The following is a 16,464-nucleotide window of genomic DNA, read 5'->3' as shown; positions in this document are numbered from 1 at the left end:
GACACCACGTCATCGACATCCGCCGAAGGACTGTCCCAATGTCGAGGATGCTCCGGAGGACAGAGTCCTTCTTTTGCCCAAATTCCGAGGATGCATGTGTGTATCCTCCGTGCGCTCCGACTACCCATAAAGCATTGCCCACACCGGTCTACCGGGAGATTTAAAAATGGCGAGCGTAGAAACAGCGACGCCGGCGGCGCAATATACATTTAAATATGTAGATATTTTCAGTTTACACTGAATGTTATCACATAACTTACAAAACGTGTGTTCACAGTCAAGCACAAACATATGAATAAGCATATGCCAGAATATTAAGCTTAAAGATAATAAACTTCATCTTGATACATTGCCGGTTAAGTTAATTAATGCCGTCTCAGTCGCTAAAGTTATTGTTTATTAATTTATATGTGTCCATGATGATGTACTATGTGCAACTGTGCCATTCAGAAAGTTATACATTTCTTTATTGTTTTTACAGGGACCGAAAGTCCGCTATTATCCGTTATTGTTATTTATAAATAACTGTTATTGTACTGTAGGCTACTGTAAAATAAAAAATAAAAAATCACAGAACATATTTCCATGATGAATTATGCGCCGCTGCGTTCATGGCACTAAGTAGCGGCCGAATTCAGCCAGGATCAGTTAAATATTCAGGTTTAATCCACTTTATGGTTTTTACTTGATAAATCGTGGAGATTCAACCTTAAAGCATCTTCTTCCATTTTCACAAATATGTGTCAGAGTGCTGATGCCAGAGACACATTCATGTCGTGAACTGATTTTGAAATTGCGGCGCTGAATTTATTTATTTATTTTTTACTAAACTGATAAGAACAGATACTACACTTGATCTTAGCCAAAGGGCCGAGAGCGGCGCTGAAGTTAAGCAGGACGTCCAATTACGCAATGACGCACAGCTGCACACTCCGAAGGCTGTCCCATTTGTGCATTACACCAGTCAAAGGAAGGACTCTTGCCTTGCCTTCGGAGGACCCGACTCTGAAGGAAGGATCCTACCAAGGAAGGATCCTTGACATTGGGACACAGCTATAGACTCAGCATTGAGCAGGTTGGTCCGTTGCTGCAATACGTCAGCGCGGCCGCCATATTGGATGTGGCAGATCTGCCTGTAAACTAATGAAAGGAAACGGACTGAACTTCATAAATCGCCTTTCTACAAAGTGCTTTAAGTTAATGCCTCTTATTCACCCATTCACACACACACACTAATATATCTGGGAAACAAATAGGCACCAAAAACAAAGTCTGTAACTTCTAAAGTGATGATTATCAATGTTTACTCCTTATGTTTAGGGTGACCAATCGTCCTCTTTTGCCCGGACATATCCACTTTTTACGTCCTGTCCGGGGCGCCCGGCCGGGGTTTATAAATTCACGAGAATGTCCGGTGTTCACTGTTTTTCATAGGACCAGTACACGTGCACGTAAATTGACCGGCGCTTTGCACACAACTTTGCGAGACGTAATTACCAAGAGGCTGCCTTGTGGGTGAGTCAGCGCCGCGCACACACACACAGAGACAGAGAGCAGAGCAGACAGAGGGCAGATCGAACAGCGGAGCAGCATTACATATTGAAATTTAACATTTAATCTGTGTCTATAATAACCAGATCCTGAAATGTAGATGTGACATGAGGGTTTTCTGAATAAAGAGCACAAACGTTTACATTTAACTGATTTGATTAATCGTTTTTATATTCACATTGATGAACATATACAGTATGTCTACACAGGGGGCATTGATGAGAATACATATCTATACAGCTATACAATTGCAGTCTGTGAGTGTGTGCAAGTTACTATTAAGTTACTATTATTATTATTATTATTATTATTATTATTATTATTATATGTACTGTTGCTGACATTACTATTATTATTATTATTACTATATACTGTAATATACTACTATTATTATTATACCGGCCTTATTTATTATTATTACTATTACTATTATTATATATTTATATATTATATATCATACTATATATAATATACCATACTATTTTATTTATAATTATTTTATTTTATATTTTTACTATTTATTATTACATATATTTTATATTATATACTGTACTATTATGATAATTATATACCGTCTAGTCAGTATAGCATTGCTGCCATCATATCATCAGTATAATTATAATTACCATCATCTTGCCAACCCACCAACTGATCTGCTTTTTTAACTTCTTAAGTGTCCTTGTTCTATCCAGTGTTTTTTATATTGTTGTTTTTTATTTATGCTACCTCAGTATTTTATTTTATTCTATTGTATTTTATTGTACTTGAATACCGGACTGCTGTGACAACCGAATTTCCCTTCGGGGATGAATAAAGTAAAGTAATCTATCTTATTAGTATTATGCGCGGGACTTCATAGTATTAGCCAAAATCAGCAAATTCTGTTCGTAAAATGACGTTATAATAGCCAGATACAATCAAAAGTATTTTTTGATTCTTACCTGTGAAAGGTAAGGCCATGCGATCGGGTTTGTATTGTAAATCTGTTGGTACATTTCCATGCAGCACATGAATGAGGCATCTTCTCGCTGTCTCCGCTTCTCCACTTTGCCACATCCAAGATGGCGGCGACGTCGACGTACGCTTCAGCACTCAATGCGGAGTCTATGTATATATGTCTATGAGTGTAACGCTGAACTCCAGGCTTCCAACGGGCAGTCCACAAACTAATGGGTGACGTCACGGTGACTATGTCCATTATTTATATACAGTCTATGGTCCACACCTTGTACAAACCGTTACAGATATGGTTTAGATATACTAAAACCAGTTACCTGATGACTCATACAAGCGCTGAGATGGGAGTAGAAATGCTTCCCTCATCATGGTCATATGATAGTTTATAGAGTGTGCCGACATTTGATATAGCCCCACCTATCTTTGTCTCTGTTAACATTGACACCTTCAGGGTTACTTAATATTTGATTCATCCTGCCCGACCCAATCCTTCGGTTTCACACTTAGGATGGAAGTACGATACTGTAGAAGAAGCACCAGAGTCAGAGACTGTCTCCCCCCAAAAATGACCCCACATTTTCTTTGTACAGCAGCATAAAACGCCCCATGTGTGTTTGTAGATAGTGGTGCCCTCTAGTGTACGTAGTTATTATATATTACACCAAGGGGGAAAGTGACATAAGCAAAGGCTTTGACCCAGGAGGCCGGTGTTCATGTCCTGTGTGAAAAAAAATGTAAACATTGCTTTTTTTTTCTGTACGTAATTATATCACCTCTACATCACTGGTATTTATGTCAATTTTTTTATTTTTTTTAATATCTATTCATATTCCTAACTGAGTAATTTTTGTCCAAAACTTAAGCATGTTGTTTTGTAGCCTAAACCTAACAAAAATGAACAGGTTATGAGTAAAGATATGGGTATGTGTTGAAAACACTCCTGTGGGTCGGATTTAACAAACGTGTGCTCCTATGGTTTGGATTGGTTTGGAGTTGTTGGACTTGTTGGTTATTGAGGGTTATTCATTACAGACCAAGGTTGTAGTAGTTTTGGATTTGTCATTGTCATTTTAGTTTTAATTTTGTTGTGTAGCTTTTTATTTGTAGTTTTTATTACTTTTTATTTTTGAAAATGCTTGGTTTTAGTTTAGTTTTTATTAGTTTTAGTTTTTTGTAATGGGGTATTTGCTGGGTGCGAGATTCAAAAATGTCCTTTGCCTTATCCATCTCAGCCCCAATAAGGTTATTAACTATTGCAGCTCCGGGTATTTTGAATGTTGGTTTGAGTGAAGTACTGAACTTTTTGAAGGCGATCGACTCACATAGTGGTGTCACATCCCTTTCTCAATAAACACATTCACCAATTTATTCCTGCATGTTCACCAACCAGCAGCTGTTTGGTTGGAGCTAAATAAATACATTTCACATCAACCAAAAAGGCTTATGTATGAAAAAAGTTGACAAAGATGAAAATAAAGGAGATTTTCATTATAATTTTAGTTTGTTTTAGTATGTTTTGCAACCACACAATACAGTTTCAGTTTTGTTTTTTAATTTAAACTAACAATTATAATAATAATATTATAATCTATATTTTTTTCAGTTTCAGTTTTTGTTGTTTTGTTATAATAACCTTTTTACAGTGTTTATTTAATTAATGGGCTGGATGATTTGGTTATATGTCTGATGTAACACCTTGTAATTAAATCTGTTAATGTTTGAAGAGCTGTTTAACTGTGAATAATTACCTTTTATGGGGTCATTATGTTGGCCTTTCCCTTAGCTGTACATAAATGAAGTGCACACTCAAGAACTTTTTTTATAAACAGCTTTAAAATCATTGTGATATCTTTTACTCCTGTCACTTGTAAGTGAGGTTTTATGTGCAAAAACATACTTTGAGCTCATAAAATATAGTCTACCTGCAGAGTTTGACCTGCAGTATTTTAGTTTTTATTTACCTTTCTTTTAAAGTTGATTTTTAACTGGACTGAACTTTAACTGAACTGGATGTAATGGAACAGCTGGATTGAACTGTCCTGCTATAACGTTATGGTATGCTTTTAGTGACATATTATTTAAGCAGAATATCAGAGCATTTTTTATCCATCCCCCACTGTCACATGTGCTGTCTGACTGAATGAAAAGTGCACTATGGTTGCTTCTTCTCATTTTCTTTGTTTAATTCAGGTGTTGAGGTACATTAATACCATCTAGACTGAGGTGATCTCTAGGATGTCTAGGATATCTCTAGGATGATCTGCTCGGTAGCTTTTAATTAACCCCCAGACAGAAAAAAAAGAGTTCTTACATCATTTCATTTAGGACTATGTTCTCTGCAGCTTCAAAGAAAATATGTTTTTGTGATTTTTGAATTATAAAAACCAAGAAAAGTGTAAAAATGTATACACTGTTGAAGAAATGTCTCCTGATCAGTGGTGGAATGTAGTGGTGGAAGTACATTTACTCAAAAAGTTTGAGGTATGTGTACTTTACCTTTTTTATGTAACTTTATACTTCTACTCCACGACAATTTGAGGCAAATAGTGTACTTTTTACTCTACTACTTTAAGCTGCCAGCTTTAGTTACTTTTCAGGTCAAAACGTAAAGTAATTCAAGATTTTTTTTAATTAAACCTATATTACACAGTATATTTAGTATGAGCCCTATCTTTACAAAATTAAAACTCTGCTTACATAAATGCATCAATACAAATAATCTAATAATATATTTGGAATATATTTAACAATCTGTTTTGAAAGCAGGACTTTTACTTGTAGTGGAGTCATTTCACAGTGTGGGATTAGTACTTTTACTTAGGTAAAGGATCTGAATACTTCTTCCATCACTGCTCCTGATGATATAAAAGAGTGTAGGACCATTTGCCAGGGATACGTAGCTGTCAAAGACTCCTCCTGCTTAATTTCTCAGAATTTGCCACAATGACTCACCCAAAAAACAAACAAAACAACCAAGAAACAAAACCTTCTTTGTCCTTTCGTCTTAGTGGTGGCATTAGCTGGCAAATACCAGTTAGTTCATGGTTATACTGTGGTTACAGCCTCCTGCCTGGCCTGAGCACCCTAAACTCTGCTCTATAAGCTGTGACTTCTACAAAACGAGCCATATGAGATTCAGTGTAGTTTATAGAAAGTCATGTTGTAAGCTCTGTTTGTCAAACATCACTGATGTGGTTAACTGTCTGTTAATTAAATCTTCAGAGTGGCATCACAAACAAAAGAAATGATTCAGTGACATCTATTGTGTAACTGGCTTTACTAATACAAAAATAATTAATCACAGGGTTTTGAGATTATATATGGAGACATGGTGGTTTCAGTCATAAAATACTTCCCAGAGCGTAGGTTTTAGCACCAGGGCTAATCTAAAATACACAAGAAAAATCAAGGTTTTAACAACATAATAAGACAGAAACACAGTCACTGTTCGTCACGAGAAGGTGATCTTTCACTTGTGCAATGATCCAGTAATCCATTTGTCATGATTGCATGAAAAAGGATACTCAGCTGTTATTTAAACAATGAACCCACCCTGTAAAAGTGATTCATAGTACTGCACAAGGCCGTGCAAACAGTTAACACCCAGGTCTGCTGCTCTGTGCAGAAGAAACCTGGAGGCAATGATTACTATAAGTCAACAGAACATCAGGTGAACTGTGGTAGTTTAACGGTGCTTTAAGCTCTCTGACAGAGTAGGTAAATAAACAAAACGGCGACAGATAAATTACGACGACTAATATTTTCACGAGAGCTAGAGTTGCTATTAGTGGGGCGGATTAGCTGAACAATCGTTCATTTTGTGATAAAAGCATCAAATTTGGTACACTCATTGCTGAATACATGTTTAATGAATCTGGATATTGGGCCATCGCAAAAAAAAATTCTGATGGCTGTGGCGGCCATTTTTAAAAATGGCCGCCGGTGGTTACTGGCGAGGAATGCTTTGCCTACCCTACAGCTGCTGTTTCATGTTTTCAGCACCACAAATATAATTTAGAGACATGTTAAAGTGACAATAGCTTTATTACAGTCTAATAGAAAAGAACATTAACTTTGTATAACATTTTATTAGGTCTTGATATTCCCATTCACAGGCTACGGCCTCCTCTTTGGCTTGTATTCTTCTGTTAGTAGAGCGGCTAAGTGATATAATCTTTCAGTTTATGATACAAGCGTGAAAATTGGCATGAACACTCTCCATGGGTCACTTGACAAGAAAATTGTCCGAGACATTTAAAATTTTAAGATGGCGGCCATTTTTCAAGATGGCCGACACCCAAGTGGAGCAGTTAAGTGATATAATGGTTTATTTGGTGATACAAGCATACAAATTGGCATGAGCAGTCTCTGTTGGTCACTTGACAATAACCCACCCACAGTTACTTGAAATTCCAAGATGGCGGCCATTTTTCAAGATGGCCGACACCTTAGTGGAGCAATTGAATGATATAATGGTTTATTTGGTGATACAAGCATAAAAATTGGCATGAGCAGTTTTCATGGGTCACTTAACAAGAAAATTGTCCGAGACATTTGAAATTGTAAGATGGCGGCCATTTTTCAAGATGGCCGACACCTTAGTGGCGCAATTAAATTATATAATGGTTTATTCGGTGATACAAGCATAAAAATTGGCATGAGCAGTATCTGTGGGTCACTTGACAATAAGCAACGCACAGTTACTTGAAATTCCAAGATAGCGGCAAATTTTTCAAGATGGCCGACACCTTAGTGGAGCAGTTAAGTGATACAATGGTTTATTGGGTGATATATGCATAAAAACTGGCATGAGCAGTATCTGTGGGTCACTTGACAATAAGCCAGCCACAGCTACTGGAAATTTCAAGGCGGCAATTCTTTTTTTCAGGATGACTGCCGCCTGTCATGTGGACCTTTTAAATTATGAATTTCCTCATAGAAATGTATTGGGCTCCTGACAGGAGTTCCCTCCCACCGGCGTAGCTCTCCGGGTTCACCGAGGTACACAGGCTCCCTTACCATGAGGCCTTTTTTAAATACTTTTTTAAAATACTTTTTTTTATAACTAACCATTACTACTGCCATTAAACATGCCAAATAAATACTCAGGGGTGGGGAAACACAGTTGTGGTGCTGAACGGACAGTGCTCCAAAATAATAATTGAGCAATGGTTAATACTGAATGGCAATAATGACAGATCCAGAGGCAACAGCAGCTCTGGCTGACACGGAACCATGACAAACAGTATCTGAAACTATACTAGGGAACTAAACTGAAAATGTGAAAGCAATGTTACAAAGTAAAAACTGAACATGTCACAGTAATAGGCTGGTGACAAAATAGAACATAATGCGCCAATGTGTCGAGGGGAAGCCGAGCCATAGGCCTACACTTGAAAACACAAAGGACAACAGGGAATAACCTTGACTTGCCTTGGTGCACCCACATTTTGTCAACTCCCAACAACTCTCCGCAATAGGTGGAAGCGGAGTCCAGAAGACTTTCCACTCCTTGTCCTGTTTAACCCATCCCCAGTCGGACGGGCTCGGCATTTGTGGATGTCTCTTCAATGCCTGTCCCCACACATATCCAGCCTCATAAGAAGTCTGGGATCTTCTTGACCTCTTGACATGGATATCTTTGGTATTTTTAGTGTCTTTAGCAGCAGTAGATGCTCTCTTTTGTGCCCTTTCCAGTGTGTTGTTGACCATAAGTTTACAGCTTGAATGATATTTTGCTCTGTTTCTTGTCAATGTGCTTTCTATGCCATCACCTTCATCTAGTCGGGTTGGACTACGTAAGATAGGCAGAGCATTTATTTTATGAATTAATGGAACATTTCTTGCAATGGAATTATAACCAGTATGATCTTGGTGTCCTGCTGTATGTTTTCTCAACTGTTATGATGGCTTCTGCAATGTCTGCAGCAAATTCAAAGGCAGAGGCCGAGGGTTTATCCTTTTACCACCTTTTAATAAGCACTTTGATGTATGGGATACAACTAAGTTCATGCCTTAACCCTACACTTAGTCCGATCGTTCATCCAATGCCATTTTTACCCTGTACGATCTGTACACCACCCGGTTAACTCAAACTACTCAGAGAGTTGTCTCTTCTTTGACCAACTTTACAATTGGCTGACATTGAACCCCACTCTGAGTTTAACAGCAGTCATATATCACCAGTGTGCCCTGGTAGTGCAGATACTCAGTCTTGTCTAATCTGTCTATGATCAACAAATCAACACAACTGTATTCTGATGTGTTAAAACTTGTTTTCCAGAATAATCTAAAACCCAATACATTTCTATGAGAAAATGTATCTTTTGAAGACCCAGGGGGCGGCCATCTTGAAAATAGAAATTTCAAGTGGCTGGGAGTGTTTTTTTGTCAACCCAAGTAACTGTGGGTGGCTTATTGTCAAGTGACCCCGTGCCAATTTTTATGCTTGTATCACCAAATAAACCATTATATAATTTAATTGCGCCACTAAGGTGTCGGCCATCTTGAAAAATGGCCGCCATCTTACAATTTCAAATGTCTCGGACAATTTTCTTGTTAAGTGACCCATGAAGACTGCTCATGCCAATTTTTATGCTTGTATCACCAAATAAACCATTATATCATTCAATTGCTCCACTAAGGTGTCGGCCATCTTGAAAAATGGCCGCCATCTTGGAATTTCAAGTAACTGTGGGTGGGTTATTTTCAAGTGACCCACAGATACTGCTCATGCCAATTTGTATGCTTGTATCACCAAATAAACCATTATATCATTCAATTGCTCCACTAAGGTGTCGGCCATCTTGAAAAATGGCCGCCATCTTGGAATTTGCGATGGCCTAATATACAGATTTGTTTGAAACATATCCACCAACACATACACCAAATTGTGTGCTTCTATCACAAAATAAACAATTCTTGTGATTAATTGAGCTAATCCGCCCCACAGGGGATGCACATTTTTGGGGGGTGCGACCCACACGTTTAGCCCCGTTGCTCATTCCATGAATGCACGATCCTTACAAGCTGTACCTCGTTATAAAGGTGACTAATCAGGCTTTCCAAAAATATACAATTCATCACCACTTGGTATTATTAAAAGGGCAGTTTTTATTCATCATTGATTTATTCGTATAACAAATGCCTGCCACGGCCACTAGGGGGCGCTTTTGAGGTGGCCCAATATCCAGATTTGTTCGAAACATATTCACCAACACATCTACCAAATTTCATGCTTTTATCACAAAGTGAACGATTGTTGTAAAATATTGAGCTAATCCGCCCCACTATATATCATCTTGCACAAAACAAACTGAGCAATATTCAGACACCTGTCATTCGTTTATCACTGTGAACTGGAGGTATAAAACTCAGTCAGGACAGTTTTTTTTTTTTTTTGTAAATTTTATTTATGCAAAGTTTTGGCACATATATATAGAGACACATACAGTACAAGAAGCATAGAAAAAAACCAACAGAGAAAAAAATAAAATAAAATAAAAGTAAACAAACAGATAAAACAAAACAGAAGGAACAGACAGCCAGCCACCACTTACTCATTAACGTAAAAATAAAACGTGCACAAAAACATGTCGGTCCAACACAATGCCCCCAATTGTCAGCTCATATGAAAAGGGCCAGAGATTGAGTCCAGGTGGCCTGAGCCAGAGGGGAACAGCAAAGTCTCATAACCCAGATACATATCAAGAAAAAAATATATATAATATATATAACATATATTTATATACAATATAATATAATAAAAAAAAAGAATTACTTAATAAAATAAAAATAAGAAAGCAGTGCGTTCAGGTCCCAGTTTGAGGTCTATCTTTTCTAATGTATTCAATAAATGGGCCCCAGATCTTTTTAAACCAGATCATGAGAACAAAATCGAACTTCCTCGAGATAAGGAAGGAAACCATATCATTCAGCCACCTCTTGAAGCAGGGAGGGGAAGCGGACTTCCACTCCCTTAGGATGACTCGTTTTGCAATGGCCATACCGAACATGAGGGCTTGTTGTAAGTCAGGCCAGTTTTTACTCAATATATTTATTGAGAGGTTTGGTGTTTACAGGGGAACTTCCCTGTGAAAATCAAGTTAAGTGCAATAAAAAGTATGATAGAACATGACTGCTGTAGGCTGCACTTATAGGCATATAGGCAATTTGAGCTAAATGCTTACAAACTGATGCTACGCAGTTACATTGTTGACCATGTTTACCCTTTAAGTTTGACTTAACACGCCGACAGTTGCTAATTTGCACTAACCATGAATTTCACATCAAGTGATCAAAGCGACTCTCGGAGGAGCGCTAAAATGAAAATAGCTGGTGCACCTTCAGTTCGGCTTAAGTGAGCCTGGGCCATTATATTGGCTTAGTTTATAGGCTGTATGCAAAAATGGACAATGACATGAAAGCTCCTGCAGGTCAAGCCCCCTGGTGGCTGGCTGCAGAGCTTCACCCTCCTGCTCCACTCACACCATGCAGTAAAATCAGAGGTTTTCTCACAGTAGTCTGGTGCCAGTTGCCACAAAATGACACAAAAAAAATCTTAATTAAAAAAAAAATGGTAAAATGCATTCTAACTTTTTAGCTGCGAGTTAGGACGAGGACCATTAACTTCCTGGATTCTGGTCTGGCTTACATGCTTTCACAGTCACTGAGTGTGGATGCCGTGTAGAATATACTTTTCTTTATCTCACAATAGCGTATCAGCAGGGCGGTTAAGCCCATGGGCACCTGCAAGAGGATGTGAACCAGGATGCAAGCCTGTTATTCACCTGATAACTGCTGATTCATAACCTTTGTATAACATGATATAACAGGTGAAGGCACTGTGTGTAACATGACTGAACTAGAACAGATATAAGCATACGCAGTAAAGTTATTGTTATTGAACTGATGACATGGTGACGAAATAAAGACATGCAACTGTGCCAAATGGTCAAATTCAATTTGAAAAAAATTCATCCACACTGCAGGTTTATTGTGCAGTTTGCGTACAGGGGAGCAGTCGTCCAGTGGGTTTATGACAGCAGTTTTGTACGATAACATCTTTCTGAAAACCGGTTCAGCATCAGTAGGAATGTGTCTCCTTCCTTCTGATACTTCCTTCTGATAAACTAAAGGAACAAGACAAAGTATCATCTGAGGGTGCAAAGCTGTGGCACAGCCTCCTTCCCCTCCTATCCCAGTCTCTCTCGCTCTGTCACCTCCCTTCTTCTATCATTCAAAGGACAAACCGTGACGCGTGGAACATTATGGCTCCTTAGTAACGAGATCGTCATGCGTAAATGATCAAAAATAATGATTGAAGGGAAGTAAAGACGACAGGGAGGAATTAAGGAAATAAGGAAGGCAGCAGGCAGTCATGGGGGATCAGGGCTCTGGTTCAGGTGTGAATTGGCTGAAAAGGTAAGCACATCGAATAATTTAAACTTTTGTCTAAAAATGAATGTAACGCACGGATACTACCCTCTCGCTTTTAACGCTTTAAGATGGATTTAGACTTATTGGAAATATCACATTTTTAACAGTATCCACAACACTTCGGATGAATACACTTTACCGCGGTGAGCTTAAATTGATCACTTTTCACCGGCTGAATAAGTAAGTTTACTGTAAGTAAGGCAGCAGGTAGGCTATTTAATGTACTGGGTAGAATTTAGTTGTCAGATAAAAAAGAGCCACGCAGACATTAACAGCGCTGAAGACCATTTTTTTAATAAGAAAAACGGATGGAAAATATGTTCAAGCCACAGGTGCGTATTTTACGCACAGAGACGTACGCCGGATCATTCAGCTACCGGTACGCCTGAGAGTTGAGGACAGAAAGATAAGGAATTATCCGCACGGCGAACATCATTGATGGGTCACTTACAGACCACACCCAGCCAGGCATCAGCTCATGTTTCGCCCGTGAGTCTCTCTGCTTGTGAGGTGTCAACAAGTTATTTTATCTCCAATTGGACAAAAAACAAAAACACTCTCAAGCTTCCAAGCTTGCTGGTTCCCCGAGAGTCCCTGACAGAGTCTTACTTTTCCTTCCCCTCAGTCTGAATGTGTCCCATAGTAGTCACACTGTATCAAAACTAAATAGAGGTGACTGCAAATTACTTTGTTGTATGGTGTTGTTAAATCATACAAGACACCTAATCAAGACAATGACAACCATTATTATTATTATTATTATTATTATTATTATTATGAATAATAATAATAATAATAATAATAATAATAACATTGTTATTATTATTGTTATTAACAACAACAACAACAACAACAATAACAACATTATTATTATTATTATTATTATTCATAATAATAATAATAATAATAATAATAATAATAATAATAACATTATTATTATAAACATTATTATAAGTACTTCTACAGGCATTATCGGCAGAATTTGAACTTCCTGACGGTCTTTGAACGGCTCACAATTACGATAGTTTACGTTAGAAAAAGTAACAAAAACAAAGCTTAAAATTGTGACATTTCTGTCAAAATCTCTTTATTCTACATTTAAAACTTCGCCAAAAATAAACCTTTTGAAATAACTAGATAGGCTACTGTTCAAAACATGAAATTCTGCATTATTCACTCTGTGAAGCTATTTGATTTTATTGAGACGAAGGGTCACATGACAAATAGTCACTAAAAATCAGACAGAATAACAATGCTTTTGGGGTCCCAGACCTTGAGGGCCCCCCAAGCCACAGGTTGATGCATCTCCTGCATGCACATACTGACACATATTACACAAAAAATAGATCTACAAACTATATTATTAAAAAGTCATGCAGTCAAAACTTAACCTATGGTAAAAGTTAAGTAAATGTACAAAAGTATCAGCATCAAAATGTTCTTAAAGTAAAAGTAAAACTACTTGTTGGCCCCACTCAGATAGTTATATTCTAAATATAATTTTACATTATTTGTATTGATGCATTTATGTGAGGAGCGTTTTAATTCAATGAAGATAGGGCTGATTTTAACTTTATGAGATTTAATAAAAAAGTGTCGAACCATTTTAAATTTACTTTTTCATAATCAAATCAAATCACATCATTAGGAAAAAGTGTTAACTGTTTCAGACGTTGTGTCCTTAAAACTCCAGAAGTTGCCTGAGAATCAGCATGTTTGTAAGTCTTCTTCAGCATCAAAATACTCCAGTGATAATTGTCAGTACAGATATGCACTGCAAACAGAGACTGCTAATGCCTAATTCGACATGATAATAATGGTGCTAATTTCCAAAATGCAAACAAAAACTGTTGTAGCCCACAGTTAAATCAGTGAGTCCATGACAAGTGTATACTTTCTGTTCTCCCAATGAGTTCCCACAAATTTTAATTTTACTTTTCTCGTCTTTTTAGACAATTTACAGAGAGCCTGTGGTGTCAGAAGAAGCACTCCCGCTTCCGGTTCCTGCTCCTGTTTTGTCTGTTTTTTTTCTTCATCTTTTGTATGACAAGCAGCTCTATGTCATTGTGGGAGAAGTTTCCATTCCACGTTTACTACCAAAGGTTATTCAATCAAACAAATCTACCTCCTTCTTATGGTGCCTATCCGAAACCCAGAGCCAAACCAAATGAAATATATAAAACCACAAAGCACCCAACTTTACCACCTACTGTTCCGCCAACTGTGCGTCCTACAGGTATGCAGTTTCACCATGCCTACCCACGCAACTACCACTTTATTATGGATCATAAAGATGCATGCAACACCAAAACCCCTTTCCTAGTCCTAATGGTTCCAGTGGCACCAAGAAACGTGGCAGCTCGAGACGCCATCCGTCAGACATGGGGCAAAGACAGTCTAGTTCAGGGCGAGGTGGTGCTAACTCTGTTCATGCTGGGTCTCTCTGGAGGAGCCGATGTGAAGCAGGTGCAGGAGCAGCTGAAACAGGAGAATCTACAGCACCAGGACTTGATCCAGAGTGACTTCATTGACACTTACCTTAATCTAACTACCAAAACAATGGTGATCATGGACTGGCTGGCCACACGCTGCCCTGGAGCAGCGTACGCCATGAAGATCGACTCAGACATGTTCCTGAACATCGACAATTTAATGATCATGCTACAGAAGCCAGACACCCCCAAGCTGAACTACCTGACAGGGATGCTGATGTGGAACCGGCCGGTGGTCCGTTCAAAGAACTCCAAGTGGTACGTCCCAGTGGAGATGTACCCCGATCCCAAGTACCCGACCTACACTCTGGGCATGGGGTATATCTTCTCCAATGATCTTCCAGAAAGATTTGTGGAGGTCTCCAAATCAATCAAGCCCTTCAGAATAGAGGATGCCTATGTTGGAATGTGCATGAAAAAGCTTGGTCTGGCACCCAAATCGCCACCAAATCCCTCCCAGTTCAGAGCCTATAACAAAAGATATAACCGCTGTGAATACTCCAAGGTCATCACCTTCATTCTTGGGTCTCCAAAACAGTTACTGGAATACTGGACAGACTTGAAGAAGCCTGAACCACCTTGTAAGGAAGAAGGCTAATACAGCTTGACTGAAAAAGTACTTGGATTGAGGGGATTGACTTGCAGGGGAAATTAATGTTAATATATTTATGGATTTCTACTGTACTGAGCAGAACAGATGAGCAGAACGAAGGAGTCTGAACAACTGAATGATCAAGACATGACCTTTTTACCTTTCGTGTGGATTTAAAACTCCTTTGTTGGGTTGCCAAAAAAGAATTGAAAAGAATGACTATGAGGAGATGTTTATTCTTCCCGACAGTGGAAATGTAAATATGTGCATGGGATTAAAAGTGCCCTGAGGATCTTTTCACTGCCAATAGCATTGACTTTGTGCCCGGCAAGTCATGTACTATTTGTTCTTTAGCATCTTGGTTTTACCTGTAGGTTTACAAAGGCTGTCATGCATGCCTCAAGCATTGTGACACTTTTCCACTAACTGCAGGGAGCAGTAATGCTGTATAAATGTGCAATTAAAAAAAAAAAAAGAAAGAAAGAAGGAAGGAAGGAAGGAAAGAGGGACCACTTGAATGTAATGCAACAGGTGTAGTTTTAAAATAAGTATGCAACTATTAACCTCTTGCCATTTAAAATCCTTTTTTTAAATTGGGGGTTGTGGGCATTGGATGTTTGGGGGAGGATAGCAGGACAACGATGATGCCACATCATCTGGAAGCTGGGACCCTGAGCATTCATTTGAGATGCAACTCAACACTGTGTCAAGTTGTTCAGGTCAAAGAAATTAATTAATTAATAAATAATATATTTATTTAAACCTACTAAGGTGTAAAAGGGGTCATACCATTGAAATGTGCCCATTCGAAGTCCCTTTCCATGTTCAACTATGACCCATAAGTTGTTGCAGCAATTTTGGGGTTGATACCATTTTTACACACACATTGGTGCTGAATAATGCAATTTTATTCATATTGAGATTGGATCAAAATGGTCAAGAGCCCCTCCAGAATAAAACATCAATACACCAAGACCTTTGGAACAACATGGAAGAATCCATCCTGTGATTTGAGTTCAAAAACTTTGGTCATTTAAGAGATTTCTTTATTTTCAGCGATTTGGATGACAAGCACTTCTTTTCTTCAAACTGCTGAGAAACCCTTATTGTCAATATACAGGAGGCTGTGATTATCCTAGAGGTCACAGCAGCTAATTTTATACAGTGAGGTTGAGAATCGAGAAATGCCCTTACTGCAATGAAGTGGCTACCACTGATGACTAACATCTTCCCACATGACTCATTTAATCCATAAGAGTCTCAGCTTTCTACTGATACCCAGTTTATGTCATTCAAGCCTGTTTAGGGATCCCAGTATGCACAAATATTCAAATACAGTAGGTGGAAATAGCAAATTTGTACTACATGAGAAAAACTATTTGGTTTTTGCCTTAAATTGCCTGTTATCAGCTCATTCAGATAGCATGACATCAG

The 16,464-nt window shown here is 38.2% G+C and overlaps 1 protein-coding gene and 1 non-coding gene across 2 annotated transcripts; one reads left to right on the top strand and one right to left on the bottom strand.

The window, feature by feature from the left end:
* Positions 1-697: 697 nt before the first annotated feature.
* LOC131980071 (U2 spliceosomal RNA) lies at positions 698-884 on the bottom strand. Its single transcript, XR_009395178.1, has one exon. It is a non-coding gene; the product is annotated as a U2 spliceosomal RNA (small nuclear RNA).
* Positions 885-11,887: 11,003 nt separating this feature from the next.
* Positions 11,888-15,323, top strand: LOC131973110 (beta-1,3-galactosyltransferase 2-like). Its single transcript, XM_059334968.1, has 2 exons — positions 11,888-11,931; positions 13,899-15,323. Exons 1-2 carry the CDS (start codon positions 11,888-11,890, stop codon positions 15,034-15,036), a joined length of 1,182 nt encoding a protein of 393 aa, XP_059190951.1. The 3' UTR covers positions 15,037-15,323.
* The last annotated feature ends 1,141 nt before the right edge of the window (positions 15,324-16,464 follow it).

Source organism: Centropristis striata, chromosome 1 (assembly GCF_030273125.1).
Source record: "Centropristis striata isolate RG_2023a ecotype Rhode Island chromosome 1, C.striata_1.0, whole genome shotgun sequence".
In the NCBI taxonomy this organism is placed as follows: Eukaryota; Metazoa; Chordata; class Actinopteri; order Perciformes; family Serranidae; genus Centropristis; species Centropristis striata.
Note: the sequence above shows the minus strand (reverse complement) of the source record. Positions and strands in the feature narration are given on the sequence as shown.